Source organism: Pteropus vampyrus, unplaced genomic scaffold (genome assembly GCF_000151845.1).
Source record: "Pteropus vampyrus isolate Shadow unplaced genomic scaffold, Pvam_2.0 Scaffold335, whole genome shotgun sequence".
NCBI classification, from domain to species: Eukaryota; Metazoa; Chordata; class Mammalia; order Chiroptera; family Pteropodidae; genus Pteropus; species Pteropus vampyrus.
Window position 1 is genome coordinate 962,263 of NW_011889116.1, and position 13,736 is coordinate 975,998.

The following is a 13,736-nucleotide window of genomic DNA, read 5'->3' on the forward strand; positions in this document are numbered from 1 at the left end:
GAATACTTTATCCAGCAAAACTATCATTTAGAGTCAAAGGACAGATAAAGAGCTTCTCAGACAAAAATAAACTGAAGGAACTTATCATCAACAAACCAGTATTGCAGGAAATGTTGGAGGGATTTCTTTAAGAAGAAAAACCAGTATTACAGGAAATGTTGGAGGGATTTCTTTAAGAAGAAAAGACGTGAATAAAGAATGGTAATAACTACATTCCCATCAATAAGTACCTCAAATTGAAAAAAAAATTAAGTGCTCCAACCAAAAGATATAGCAGCTAAATGGATAAGAAAACAAGACCCCTACATATGCTGCCTACAGGAGACTCACTTCAGATTAAAAGACACACACAGACTAAAAGGCAATGAAAAAAGATATTGCCTTGATGGATCTAGAGGGTATTGCACTGAATGAAATGGGTCAGATAGACAAAGACAAATATCACATGATTTCAAGTTCATGTAGAATCTAAAGAACAAAATCAACAACAACAAACACAGAAATAAACTCATAGATACAAAGACTATTTTGAGGGATACTAGGTGGGGAGGTGGGGGGAATAAAAAAGGCAAAAGGATTAAGAAACAAAAGTGGATTGTTGCAGAATAGACATGGAAATGTAGAGTCTAGCATGAGGAACATGGTTAATAATGTTATAATAAATATGTAAGGGGGAAAAGAGTTACTAGATTTAGTGGGGTGATCACTTTGCAAGGTATGTGGATCTCTGATCACTATGCTATACAACTGAAACTGGTATATTATTGTATACCAACTATAAATGACAAAAAACTCATATTTTAATAAAGTTGAAAAAATATTTATATGTCTGTCTTCATTGTGCAGAGGATTTTGTTGACTCTGGATTTTTCACATTTCTTTTCTCCTTGTCATATTTATTTATAGGGGTAAAAATAAACTGTAGGTTCATGGTCTGCTGGGCACTAATGACACCTTTGTAAATATGTATGCAGCCCTCCTCCAGGTCTTTGACATAAAATTGCTTTCCATGCCTCTGGAATGCCTTGAACACACCTCCTCATTAAGGATGTAGGAGCCTACCACAGTAAAAGAGCTTGCCTGATGACTGCTAGCATTGACTTTTCTGCAGACTCCAATTTTACTTCATTTTCTAAAGCCAGAGAGGCCTTAGCAAGAGAGTGTTGAATGAGGGAGAAACAACTCTGTAAGTTCTTTTTTATTCAGATTAATTTTTTTAGTCTGCACGAAGTATCTTTCCAACAAATAGCTTTGGCCTTACCATTGAAGTATGCTATCAGATGTGTTTTGGGGCTTGGGGGTGTTTTTGAACATCTATCAGTCCATCATTTATACAGCTTCAGGGAACATGGACCTTTCTGTGCTAAATTTGGAGGTGTATTGCTTTAGAAAAACACCGTGCAGAAGTTTTAGATGTGTATCAAGGGGATTAATGAAATTCATTTGGAGAGAAGGCAGGTAATGCTTTTTTTTTTTCAAGAAGGAAAAACAAGTCCAATATCAGTCAGAGAAGATAAAGTTCTTCCTACTATAATTTCAACATTATGTCAGATCATACCAAAAAGAGTGCTAAAGTTTATATATATATATATATATATATATATATATATATATATATATATATATATATATATATATATAAACAGATTTCTGACTCACCAATAAATACCTCTTAAGTAGCCACTGTGAGCCAGAATGTAGTAATACTTGTTCCAGTAGTAGTTGTATATAGTTTTTTAAGAGAGAGAACTGTTTTATTGAGGCCAGGGACATCAGTTTGATTCTTTGATGAGCTAGTTCATCTTGCCCTTTTATGTAGTCAAAGACTAAATAGATAGCAATGATGATAAGAAAGTCTAAGTAAAAAGTGTGAATAGACCAACACAAACTTTCCTACAGCTAAACAGTCAGTTCAGAGCACATAGCCTACTACTAATGATAGGTAAGGAGTTTCCAAAGTGTATATTTATTCCTTAAGGGCGATGGTTTTATCTTGACAATCTAGTACCTATTGGGTCAAGTAAAAAGCACTTGTGAGACAGGTGTTTAGATTTCAACATTCTTTGGCAACTGAAGATACTATTGGATAGGAAAGTACATTGGGTTCATAATCAAAGGATTGAGACACAGTCTTATATTCTGTAGCCATGAATGAGTAGAGGTTCACCTCAGCCTCAATGTGTCCATACTCTGATCACTGAGCTAAGTGAAATATGATCTCTAGGATTATGGGAGAATATTTTACTTGGCTGAAAAAGAAACAGGATTTATTCCAAAGGAAAGATTCTAGATATCGAAAAAAAGCCAGCTGAGACTATTTTATCAAATTCAAATGTTGTAAACCAGTCTTGTCAGGTTTTTCCAGATTTACCTAAGACTGTTTCACCATTTTATAAAGGAGATCCAATGCCATATGATAACCGTAATCCAGGAAACATTAAACTGAAAGTCAATTCAACTCTCAATCTTCAAATACTAGAGTTCTTCAGATTTTTCTACTTATTCATCAAGAATCTGAGACTCATTTCAAGATCTTTATAGTTGTTGTTGTTACTGCTGCTTGCATGTTGCTATTTGTACAGAAAGAGCTAGCTGACATTTTGTAATCTTCAACCATATTGTTGTTCAAATGTAAGATAGTGATAAGATTACTAAAATATATTGAAGTCTGCTGTAATGCTGGAGCTGAGGGACAAAGTTATGCTTATGTTATAGGTTTTCTATGTTAAAAGAGAGATATGCTATTACACCTTGAACACAGAAAATGTGATATATAGCCATAGTAAAACCAAATCTTTGTCATAGCAAGGTATTTGTAAAGATTGGGTGGAGGTGATATTGAAGAGAACTCTACGCAATAAAATAGATTCACTATTACCAATATTTTTTCCAAGTGCTTGTCAGAGAAATAGATTAAAAAGTGTGGGTAGGTATGTGTACATGTGTTCATGTATGCGCATGCCTGTGTGCATACATGCATACATAAGCATGTGTTCTGTAAAGTTAACAGTTATTTATAATAGTGTCACTCTCAAGTATAATGTCTACAGATGAGGAATGGAAGGAAGTAGTAAAATAAAAATGATTCAAATATTTGAAAAAATCACGCAGAGTACACAAGCTTTTGTTCTTCATATTTACTATTCTTGGTTGATTCATTGCTTGATTTTAATGGAGTCTGGTATACACTGTAAAAACTTTTCCAGCCCTTAAGCAGCACTGGGAAGTTGGCACTACTCACACTTACAAATTCAACTTACTTTTTTCTTAACTCTTATTCCTACATTAATCACACAGAACAATGAAAAAAATCCTCATAGTTTTCCCAGCAAAAAAATGTATTATAATCTAACAAAGAGAAGGTCTCTATTTATGTTCTTTCATTCTCAATTCTTGATTTTCGTTATGCTCCCAGCCTGTTGTTTTTTTTTTTTTTTTTTTAACTGATTCTACTAGATGTACATGAGCGGACACATAATAATTTCTTAATTTTAAGGATTTTTACATCAAAGGTGTCTTTTCCTTGTTTAGAATAAGCTTTACATAATGTATATTTTAGAATCTAACTGATATCTAGATTTAAGATTTGGAGGTGCCCAACATTATCATTGTATAATGTTGAGCACAGCCAAAGTGCCAAGAATAACAGAATTTACTGGGGACTTTTGTCTGAAAGTATATCTCAGAGAAATGGTTTTCAGGGAGGTTTTGAAAGATTTACTGTTTAATCAAATTGTTCTTTGACAGCATGCAACAAGAAGTCTTCAGTTGTATCCTAGTTCAATTTATACAAGTGTTGTTCATTGTTAACATGCATAAAGAAACTTATTGAAAATGAAATAACTTAATAGAACTTTAAAGTCCTGCCTATATTTTTCAGGTTCTTTTCCAATACATTTGCACAGAAAAAATTTTTATATTTTAGAATTCTTTTAGCTGGTAATGTTAATGTATTTTCAACCAGATAGAAAATGTTACACATAGAATAAAACTATTCATGACACAAATATATTAGAGCAAACATCCTTTCTATCATGTTTATAAATTATACAATTGCCAGCATCTGTTTTCTGTTAGTCTTTCCCCGACACCCATCTTAAAATCAATCCAGAAACTCTGTTTGGAAATGGATACAATTGCAGGAATGTTGATGCATTTCACAATGAGGAATACTTATTGTGTAAGATCTGCTTCTCCATTTGTAGTAATTTATTTCTGAGAGGATTCTGTTACTCATGAGGATATTTCTTCTCACCTGGACACTTGCAATGCTGAAACTAAATTAGATTTGTAGTTGTGGCTTATATCTGTGGAAGGTTTGGTGTTGAGTGGCAAGAGTTAGGTTAAGTCATATCTCCACTTATTTATTCAGTAGAGCTTCCCCTAAAGACAGTTGTTTTGTACTGATTCTTTCATTTCTTTTCTCTTGTAAATTATTATTAAATATTTCAGACATATAACATAACATAATGAACAATTGCAAACCAATGAGTTAGCTTCAAAAATTAATAAATGCAAATGAAGTCCCTGTGTATTCTTTTGTGGTCCCATTCTTCCCCCTTCCCTGCAGCAGAAACAACTATCCTAAATTTAATCATCTCTGTACATATTGTTAGACTTTTACAAATAAGTATATACTCATAAAAATATTTTTTCTTCATGTTTAAATTTCTATAAATAACTTGCTTTCTTTCTTCATAATATGTTTTTAAGGTTCACTCACATTAAGGCATGTACCTCTATTTAACTTCTGTATTTTTATACTGTATAAATACACCAAAATTTATATATTCATTTTCCTATTAATGTACATTTAGGTCAAGACACTCACGCGCACACACACACACACACACACACACACACACACACCTATGAATATGCTTCTTTAAAATGTTCTTGTGTATTCTTAGTCTTTTCTATTCCATATGGATTTTGGGATCAGGTTTTCAAGCTCTGTGAAAAATGTTGTTAGGATATTGACTGGAACTACATTGAATTTACAGAACTAGTACAGGAAAATTGACATCTTAATGATATTGAGGCTTGTGAGCCATGAACACAGTATATCTCACCATTGATTCTTTGTATGTTTCCTTCAATTCTAAAAATTTTAAAATCTTATATAAAAGACTGTTGAAATCATCTGGTCCACTTTTTTTACTAGATTTATTATTTCGAGTTTTTAAAAATTATATGTTCTAATTTGATTGTCCCTGATATGGCATGCTGTTGATTTTTTGTTGTTCTTGATCTTGTATCCAATGATCTTTCTATCCTCTCTTCTAGTTTTCATAGTTTACTTGTATATTTAGTTTTTTCTCTTCCTTTCCAGGTATTACTTGTCTTAAATTTTTTGTTGCCTTATTATGCTAGCTAAGATTTCCAGTGCAACACTAAATTAGAAGCAGTAGTTAATTGTAGTACTTCTAGCTCTATGGAGACTGTCTCTATTATTTTATTACAAAGTGCGGTGCTTACTTTAGAATTTTGGTATATTGGCTTTGTCATATTCAGTAAGTTCCCTTCTAGTCCTATTTTGCTAAGAAGTTTATCATAAATAGGAACTAAATTTTATATAATGCTTTCAGTATATAAGATGCTAATTTTTCTTTAATCTATTATGAAATGAGATTAAAGTCAAATGAATTAATTCAATAATGAATTATATTAATAGATTTTCAAAAGTTAAACCTACTTGGTTGTAATTTCATATTTGTATGTGTGTGCATATTGCTCAATTGATTTCCAGATATTTTACTAGAGATTTTTGCTGCCATCTTTATAAGTGTGATCGGCCTATAAAAAAAGTCCCTTCTTGTTTTCTTACCCCTTTTGGAAGTAGATTATAGTAATCTCATAAAATGGTTCAGAAATGCTTCTTTCTATTCCTATATTCTGATATAGCTTAAAATAGATATTATCTCTTTTTTTTTTTTTAAATTTGGCGAAATACAGCTGTAAAATCATCTGGACCACTTTCAATGCCTTTAATTTGTATTCAGGCTTTCTGTTTCTTCTCAAGTCTATTTATTTTCCATAAAAAAAAAATTCTACTTTATCTAAGGTTTCAAACTTACTGGCATAAAGTTGTTCATAGCTCTCTCATTTATTTTTATATTTTAATCTTTAATGTTTATTTGTATCATTTTCTTTTTTCTTGCTTTACCTTGCCAGAGCTTTCTATATTTTATTATTCATGTTAAAGACACAAAGTTTGGTTTTGTTGATCTTCTCTATTGTTTCTTTGTTTCTAATTTCATTAACTTCTGCTCATACCTTTATTGTTTCCATCCTTCTGTTTATTTATACGCAGTCTTTTTTCTAATTTCTTGAGTTGGACACTTTATTATTCAATGATTTTCATTTGTTCTTCTTTTCAACTAAATGCATTTAAGGCTGTAATCTTTTTATGTTACTGTCTAAGCTGCATTTCGCAAGTTTTTGTGAACAGTATCTTCATTGTTATTCAGTTCCTGATTTCCTATATAATTTTTATGTAATCCATGCATTATTTTAAAGTGTGCTTTTAAAGAACACTTTTCTGTTTTTTTCTTTTGCTTTTTGTTTATTGATTTCTGACTTTAGTGCATTTTGCTAAAACATCATAATCTGTATGACACAGAATCTTTGTCATTTGTTGAGCCTTACATTGTGATCTAATATTTGTCAATTTTAGTGGATATCCCGTGTGTGTGTAAAAAGAATGTGTATTGCATAGTCATAGCTTTGGTGTTCTTTATATGTCCATTATATTAAAGTTGTTAATTTTACTATTCAAATTTTCTACATCCTCACTAATTTTTTATCTTCTTATAATTGATTGTGAAATTTCCATCTCGTCAGTTTGTCAGTTTTGCTTTATATATCTTAAAGCTATATTTTCTTACAGGGTCTGGATCTTTACATTTTCCTGGTGAATTATTCCTTTTTCATTAGATAATGACTCTCTTTATCCATAATAATACTTTATGCCTTGAAACCTGATTTGTCTGATAATGTTATAGCTGCATCAAGTTTCTCTTGATTGGTACTTTTATAGAATGCCTTTTTCCTTTTACTACTAATTTTTCTGTATTAGTGTGTTTCTGTACATCACTCATTAACAGAAAGAACATAACTAGATTTTCTTTTCCACTCAGTCCCAGAGTCTCTTTTTTAAATTGCAAGTTTAATTTGTTTTTATTCACTGGAATTATTCACGTTTGGATTTTTATCTTATAATCATCTTTTGTGTCTCCTATTTACAATATTGATTTTTTCTTTATCTTTTCCTCTCTTTCTGCTTTTTCTTTGATTGTCTTAGTTATATTTATTTTTCCCCTCTTCTAATTAGGAAGTTATATGTTCTGTTCTTTTGATCATTTAATTTCTTAACATTTTATTATAACTCATATACAGAAAAGTACAAAAGTCATACAAAAGTACAAGTCAAAAGTACAGCTCAATGAGTTATGCAAGTATGAAACACCTGTTAACCACCACCCAAGTCAAAATATAGGCTACTACCCACAGAAGCCTTCTTGTGCCCCTCCCTAATTATTACTCCCTTATTCCTACCTCCCCAAGGTAACTATTGTGACTTCTAATACTTGCCTGCTTCTGAAATTTTTATTAATGGAATCTTACAGTGTGTATGATTTTGTATCTGATTTCTTTCATTCAACATTATTTTGAGAGAATTCATCCATAGTATGGCACATAATATAGATCATTCATTTTCATTGTGATATATTATTTCTTCACAAGATTACCACAATTGATTATCTATTCTATTGTTGATGGATATTTGAGGTGTTTTCAGTTGTTTTTGCCTGTACATGCATTCTACTTTGAACACTTTTATACATAGCTTTTGTTGAACATTTGCTAGCTTGCACTACTGTTGAGTAAGTACTGACAAGTAGAATTGCTGAGCCACAGAATATATGTATATCAAACTTTAGCAGATAATGTCAAAGAGTTTTCCAAACTGGTTGTACCAACTTATACAATCAATCTATAGTGTATGAGATTTTCTATTCACACTGTCTCCAACATTTATTTTCAGTCTATTAGATTTTAATCATTCTTGTGGGTGCGTGGTAATATTTTATTGTTATTTATTTTGTATCTCCCCAATAAGTAGTGATGTTCAGCTTGTTTCCATATGTTTTTGTACATTTAGATATCCCGTTTGTAAAGTATCTCTTCTGGTCTCTTGCTCATTCGTAATTTTGATGTAGTCCAATTTATTAATTTTTGTCTTTATGGTTAGTATTTCGTGTATGGTTTAAGAAATGTTTTTTTTCTGCTGTAAGATCATGAAATAGTTTTTTTTTTTTATGTTGTGTTCTAGAAGTTTTGTCAGTTTATGTTTACTACATTCTATCTGAAATTTATTTTGTGTATGGAGTGAAGTAGAGATAATTTTTTTTCTAAAAGATATTCAATTTCCCAGAATCATTTAACTTATAACAGTAGTCATTTCCCACTTGCTTGCAGTGTCACTTTTACCATAAATCAAGTATTTTTATATGTTTAGGACTCTATTTATTCTCATTGGTCTACTCACCATTGTGCCAATACACACTGTCTATCTAAATCAACTTAGCTTTACAATAAATCTTGCAATTAGCTAGAGTATTTCTTCTTGCCTTATTCTCCTTCTTTCTTTAGCTCATCAATATTTACACAACATGTACACACACACACACATTAAAACTGCTGAGATATTTATTGAGATTGCATTAATCTGCAGAACAATTTAGGGAAAATTTGCATTTTTAATTTTGTGGGTTTTAGTTCATGAATATGGTATAGCTTTCCATTTATCCAGATGTTCTCTAATTGCACTCATAACCTTTCATAGTTTTTCAGTGTTTTGCAAAAATTTTGTTAAACTTATTACCAGGTATACAACACTGTGATGCTGTCGTAAATGCTGTTTTTACACTTTCTCATTGTTTGTCGTTATATAAAGAAGTAACTTTTAAAATATATATTAGCCTAGTATCTAGAGATCTTGCTAAATTCACATATTTTAATAATCTATAATAGATTCTTTTGTAGTTTGTACATGCACAATCCTATCTTTAAATAATAATGGTTTTATTCATTCTCGTTGATTTTTATAATTTTTTTTTCTTTTTCTTACGTTATTGCACTGGCTAAGACCTGTAGAATTATGTTGTAGAGAAGTGATGTTCATAGCCATCTTTGCTTAAATATTCCATATCTTTTCTGATTTGTTGTCTGCCTCTTCCATCAGTTAATGAAAAAGGGGGACATTAAGGTCTGTATGATTGTGAATTTGTCTTTTTCTCTTTTTTGTTCCTTTAATTTTACTTCATATATTTAGCTTGATGTTTTCTTCAGTATTGGAAATTTCTTAGCCATTATCTAGTCAAAATTTTTTTCTGTACCTCTGAGACTGACAAAAGCTTTACCCAGCCTCTGAGTCTTTCAGCTGCCTCTTCCAGAATCAGTGGACACTTCTAGAGGAAAAGCATCCATAAATGTCAGACTCACCTATCTCAGTTTTCTTTATCTCTTGGAACTTGGCCCAATAATTATTTACTCTTTTGTGAACTCCAGTAACATCTATCAGATTTTTAAATACATTTTGTCTAGATATTCTAGTTCTCATCAGAAGAAAATAGTAAAAATTTCTTAGGTCACAATTACTAGAAATGGAATTCCACCGTTAAATTTTTAGATGCATACTTGACAAAGTATCTCTTAACCTAACTACTGAAAAATACAGGCTTTAGAAATATTTCACTCAAGGCACTCCATCACCACACATATTATTATTAAGTAGCATTTTATTTTAATATTATTTTCTAACCATTGAATTTTATTATTAATTATTATTATTATTATTATTATTATTATTATCATTATTAACTTAGTCAGTGCTTTCTTGTTATCTCTCTGGGATAGTGGACAGTTTATTAGTCTCCACACTGATATTTCAGCTTTTCATGGGTCCTTGCTTTCTGCAGGTGTTTCTGTCCATCTCCCCATCTTAACTGGTCTAAAGAACTCATCTCTTTAACTTTTGTGGACATAAATACCCAAGCCTTTAGTTATTACTGGGAATAATAACACCTCAAGGCTGCTAGAGGGTTAACTTGTATATTTACATATTTGGCTGTTAGCATCCTTTTTGCTTCTGGCACTTGAGAATTTCTGTCTTGTGAGCTAAGGCATGAAATTTTAAAAATTATTACATTATGCTCAGCATTTCTAAGGGTTTATATTGGGATGGTTTAAAGATAGCCTAGTTTGCTATTTTGCTGGTACCCTTCATCTAGTCCTATTACTTTTTAGGAAATCACCAGAATGATATACTCCTCTATGCCTAAAATTTATAGTTGTATAAAGCAATATATATGAAATGTTTACCTCTGATTGTTTTAGTTAGCTCTGATCTAATTGGCTGTGATAAATTTAACTCTTTAATATTAGAAAGGCCCTTTCAGTTCAGCTTTTAGTATTGTAGGGGAAGCCATTATGGGAGTATTATTACAATCTCAGGTTCACTACAAGAGCTGAAATTACAAATCCAGATTATCAATCAGAGATTCAGAACCAAGATAAGAGAGTAAGTGCTATTTCAAGATCAACCTACTCATGCTACCATTTATTAGGCCAAGTCTCCTCCCCGCCACTTTTTTTGTCTTTTCTGGGTCCTGGACTTTTCTTATAGCCTGGTGATCCCACACACTGTTTTTCATTCACATTCACTCTTTCCATTCACCCATTCCAATCTTGCTTTACAACTACCACTTTATCAATACAGCTTTTCTTAAAGTCATCCACAATTTCCATATTGATAAATCCAATGGATACTTCTCCGCTCATGTCTCACTGGACCTATCAGCAATATTATACAGGTAACTACTCCTTTCTTCTTGAAACTGTATCCCTTTCTAACTTTAGTTATACCACAATGTCCTGGATTCCCTATCACTTACTGTCTTCTTTTTCCAAATCTCCTTTGATGGTTCTTCTTTCTCTACATTATCTTTAAATCATAGGGTACCTTAGAGCTCATTCCTGAGACTTTTCTATTCTTTGTTCTTTAAGATATCTTCCAGTTCCATGCTTTTAAATATCACCTATATGCTAATGATTGCTAATTTCATATCTCCAACCTTAGCCTGTCAAATTTATATATCCTACTATTTAATTGACATCTTCATCTGGCTATCTATACATTATCTCAAAGTTAATCTGTTTGATATTCCACCTTTATCCTACCTTCATCCTTTCTCATTTCATTAATGACAGCATTATCCACCCACTTATTTAAGCCAAAACTTTTATATTTCCTTTTCCTTCATTCCCCATATCCAATATTGAGAAAGAAATTCTGTTAGTTCTACCTTCAAAATATATCTCAGGCCTGTCCAATGGCCTTATGAGATATAAATGTTATTAAGAGAGCATGTTAATAATTAGCCTAATACAACTTTTACATAGAGGAATCTATTTCAGATCCACTCTTCTTTCTATCATACCTTGACTCTCAAAGAATACTCTTGAATGAATTGGTGAACAAACTGATCTAGATAGTAATAAAATCCATAGAGTAGAAACCTCTGTTGCATATAAAGAGCATTGTTACATGTAATATATGGTAATATTGATATCACATGTCAATACTTCTTACTTTATAAAACCAGTTTCAGAATTTAAGACTATAGAAGATAGACAACTTGGCTTCTAAAACACCCTCTTTTTTCTTCAAGTATGTATGGCCAATTGTACCCAAAACCTATTGCATTCTTTCTATTGCATTCCTTCTATAGGTTTTTATCCCCCTTCTCTTCCTCCAGTGAGGGTATGTGATCAAGAAAAAGACTTGCCAAAATTTTATTTTGGCTTCTCTACTTAATAATTTCATTAATAATCAATAGTTCTCAACAAAATGTCAAAAAGACAGAGGAAAGAACCTCAGCAGAGCCAGTATACACCTTAATGATATAGACTAAATATGGAGTGACATTTTGAGATAAGAAGACTGTATTTTAACCAACTAGGAGTCATTTTCAATGCTTAAAATAAATGCAACTATTGTTAGTATGATCAAGGAAACCAGTTGATTAGCAACATTGGCAGCTTTACCTTTTGTATATGAAGAATTCTATCAGAAAGTTATTTTTCCAATTGTAGAACCTCTCTTCGTGAATGAAGTTAGGGTATTATTTTACTGTGTGTGTGTGTCCCCACACCCAGTGATTTCTTGTAGTGTCATAAAATCCTTGTAACATTATTTATGATCTTAATGAATTTTTAGTGAAACTCACTTGACATTTATTTGGCATTGACTTTATTTCTGAGCCTTGAATGCCATTATCATCTTATGGACTTCTCAAAATCAATTTGACTTAGAGACTTAACTATCTTTTTTATAGAGTTCCTTATATGTTCACTCAAATGCTAGAGGACTTTCATGACATTTTGGTAATTCTAATGATTTTGAGACATAGTAGACTCTGGTTTTAATAAAATGTGTAAATGTATCTTCTTTGAATTCCTTACAGAGCTCTGTACCATGGAGTGTGGTAGCCATGGAGTCTGCTCAAGAGGAATTTGCCAATGTGAAGAAGGATGGGTAGGACCAACATGTGAAGAACGCTCCTGTCATTCTCACTGTGCCGAGCATGGCCAATGCAAAGATGGAAAATGTGAGTGTAGCCCTGGATGGGAGGGCGACCACTGCACAATTGGTAAGTACCACCATACTTTGAACAAAGTAAATTGGATTAATTGAAAAAGTAAATGCTGTCTATTGAGTCAATCACAGGCTTTTCATAGAATTTGAGATTAGAGGAGAGAAGAAGGCAGAGGGTTAACCATAAGTTTGAAAGTTTCATTAACTGGGACATTTCCTCTTTTGTTGACAATATCTTACTTATTTTTTGTGCCATTTCCTTTCTGGTTTCTTCACTATTCCTTTTATTTTCTGCTTTCAAGTACTTTGAGTTACTCAAAAGGAAAGATGACACATCGGAATAAACTGTCATTAGTTAATAAAATAAAACTTTTGCTGTGAAGGTAACATTCACTGCCCACTTTTCGTTTTGAAAGCATAAGTTGTTTCAATTGAAAGCACTTAGAGGAGATTTAATTAAATAGGACAACTTTAACAGGGGCCATTTGATAGCATTAAGGGCTGTTTTCAATGTATATGAGGAAGACGCTCCAGACCTACCATCAATAGAACAGCTGTGTTGAATTGTTCATTGGGTTGCGTAGAGAGTTTGTACCAAGGAATCCACCCCTTCTCATTCCTTGTCACCAATTTCACTAATTATTAGGATGCTGCTTAGAAAAACAGTCTGGGTATGAGAAAGCCTATATAATAATTAATCTTTCACATGGTCTTTACACTATAAAAACACTAATAATAATGAACATTTCAGTTTTAAAATACTTTATTTTTCTGAAAAAATCAAAGCCCTTGGCACATACACATATCTGCCGCAAAGGTTTTCTGTATATTCAGAGGGACAGGTACAATCCACACTGTTAAGCTAAAGAAAGTGAGTCACAGAGTATTACAGTAGCATTCCATGGCACACAGAAAATTCATTCAGAGCAAAGACATGCATGAGCCTCTGGATTCCCAATTTGTTGTTTGTGGGTTTTTCCCCAACTAGACTATACTACAGCTTCCATTTTTAGGTGAAGATATTTTGTTATAATGGTTAGAAACCGCCAAAATGATGTATAATACATAACACAAA

At 32.0% G+C, this 13,736-nt stretch overlaps 1 protein-coding gene across 3 annotated transcripts in view; it reads left to right on the forward strand.

Annotated features, from left to right (window-relative positions):
• Positions 1-13,736, forward strand: part of TENM1 (teneurin transmembrane protein 1) — a 745,224-nt gene that overhangs the window by 464,216 nt on the left and 267,272 nt on the right. For all 3 annotated transcript variants that reach the window (XM_011378218.2, XM_011378219.2, XM_011378220.2), the window contains exon 12: positions 12,531-12,716. In XM_011378218.2, coding sequence (XP_011376520.1) covers positions 12,531-12,716 — 186 coding nt within the window. The remainder of the gene's footprint in view (positions 1-12,530; positions 12,717-13,736) is intronic.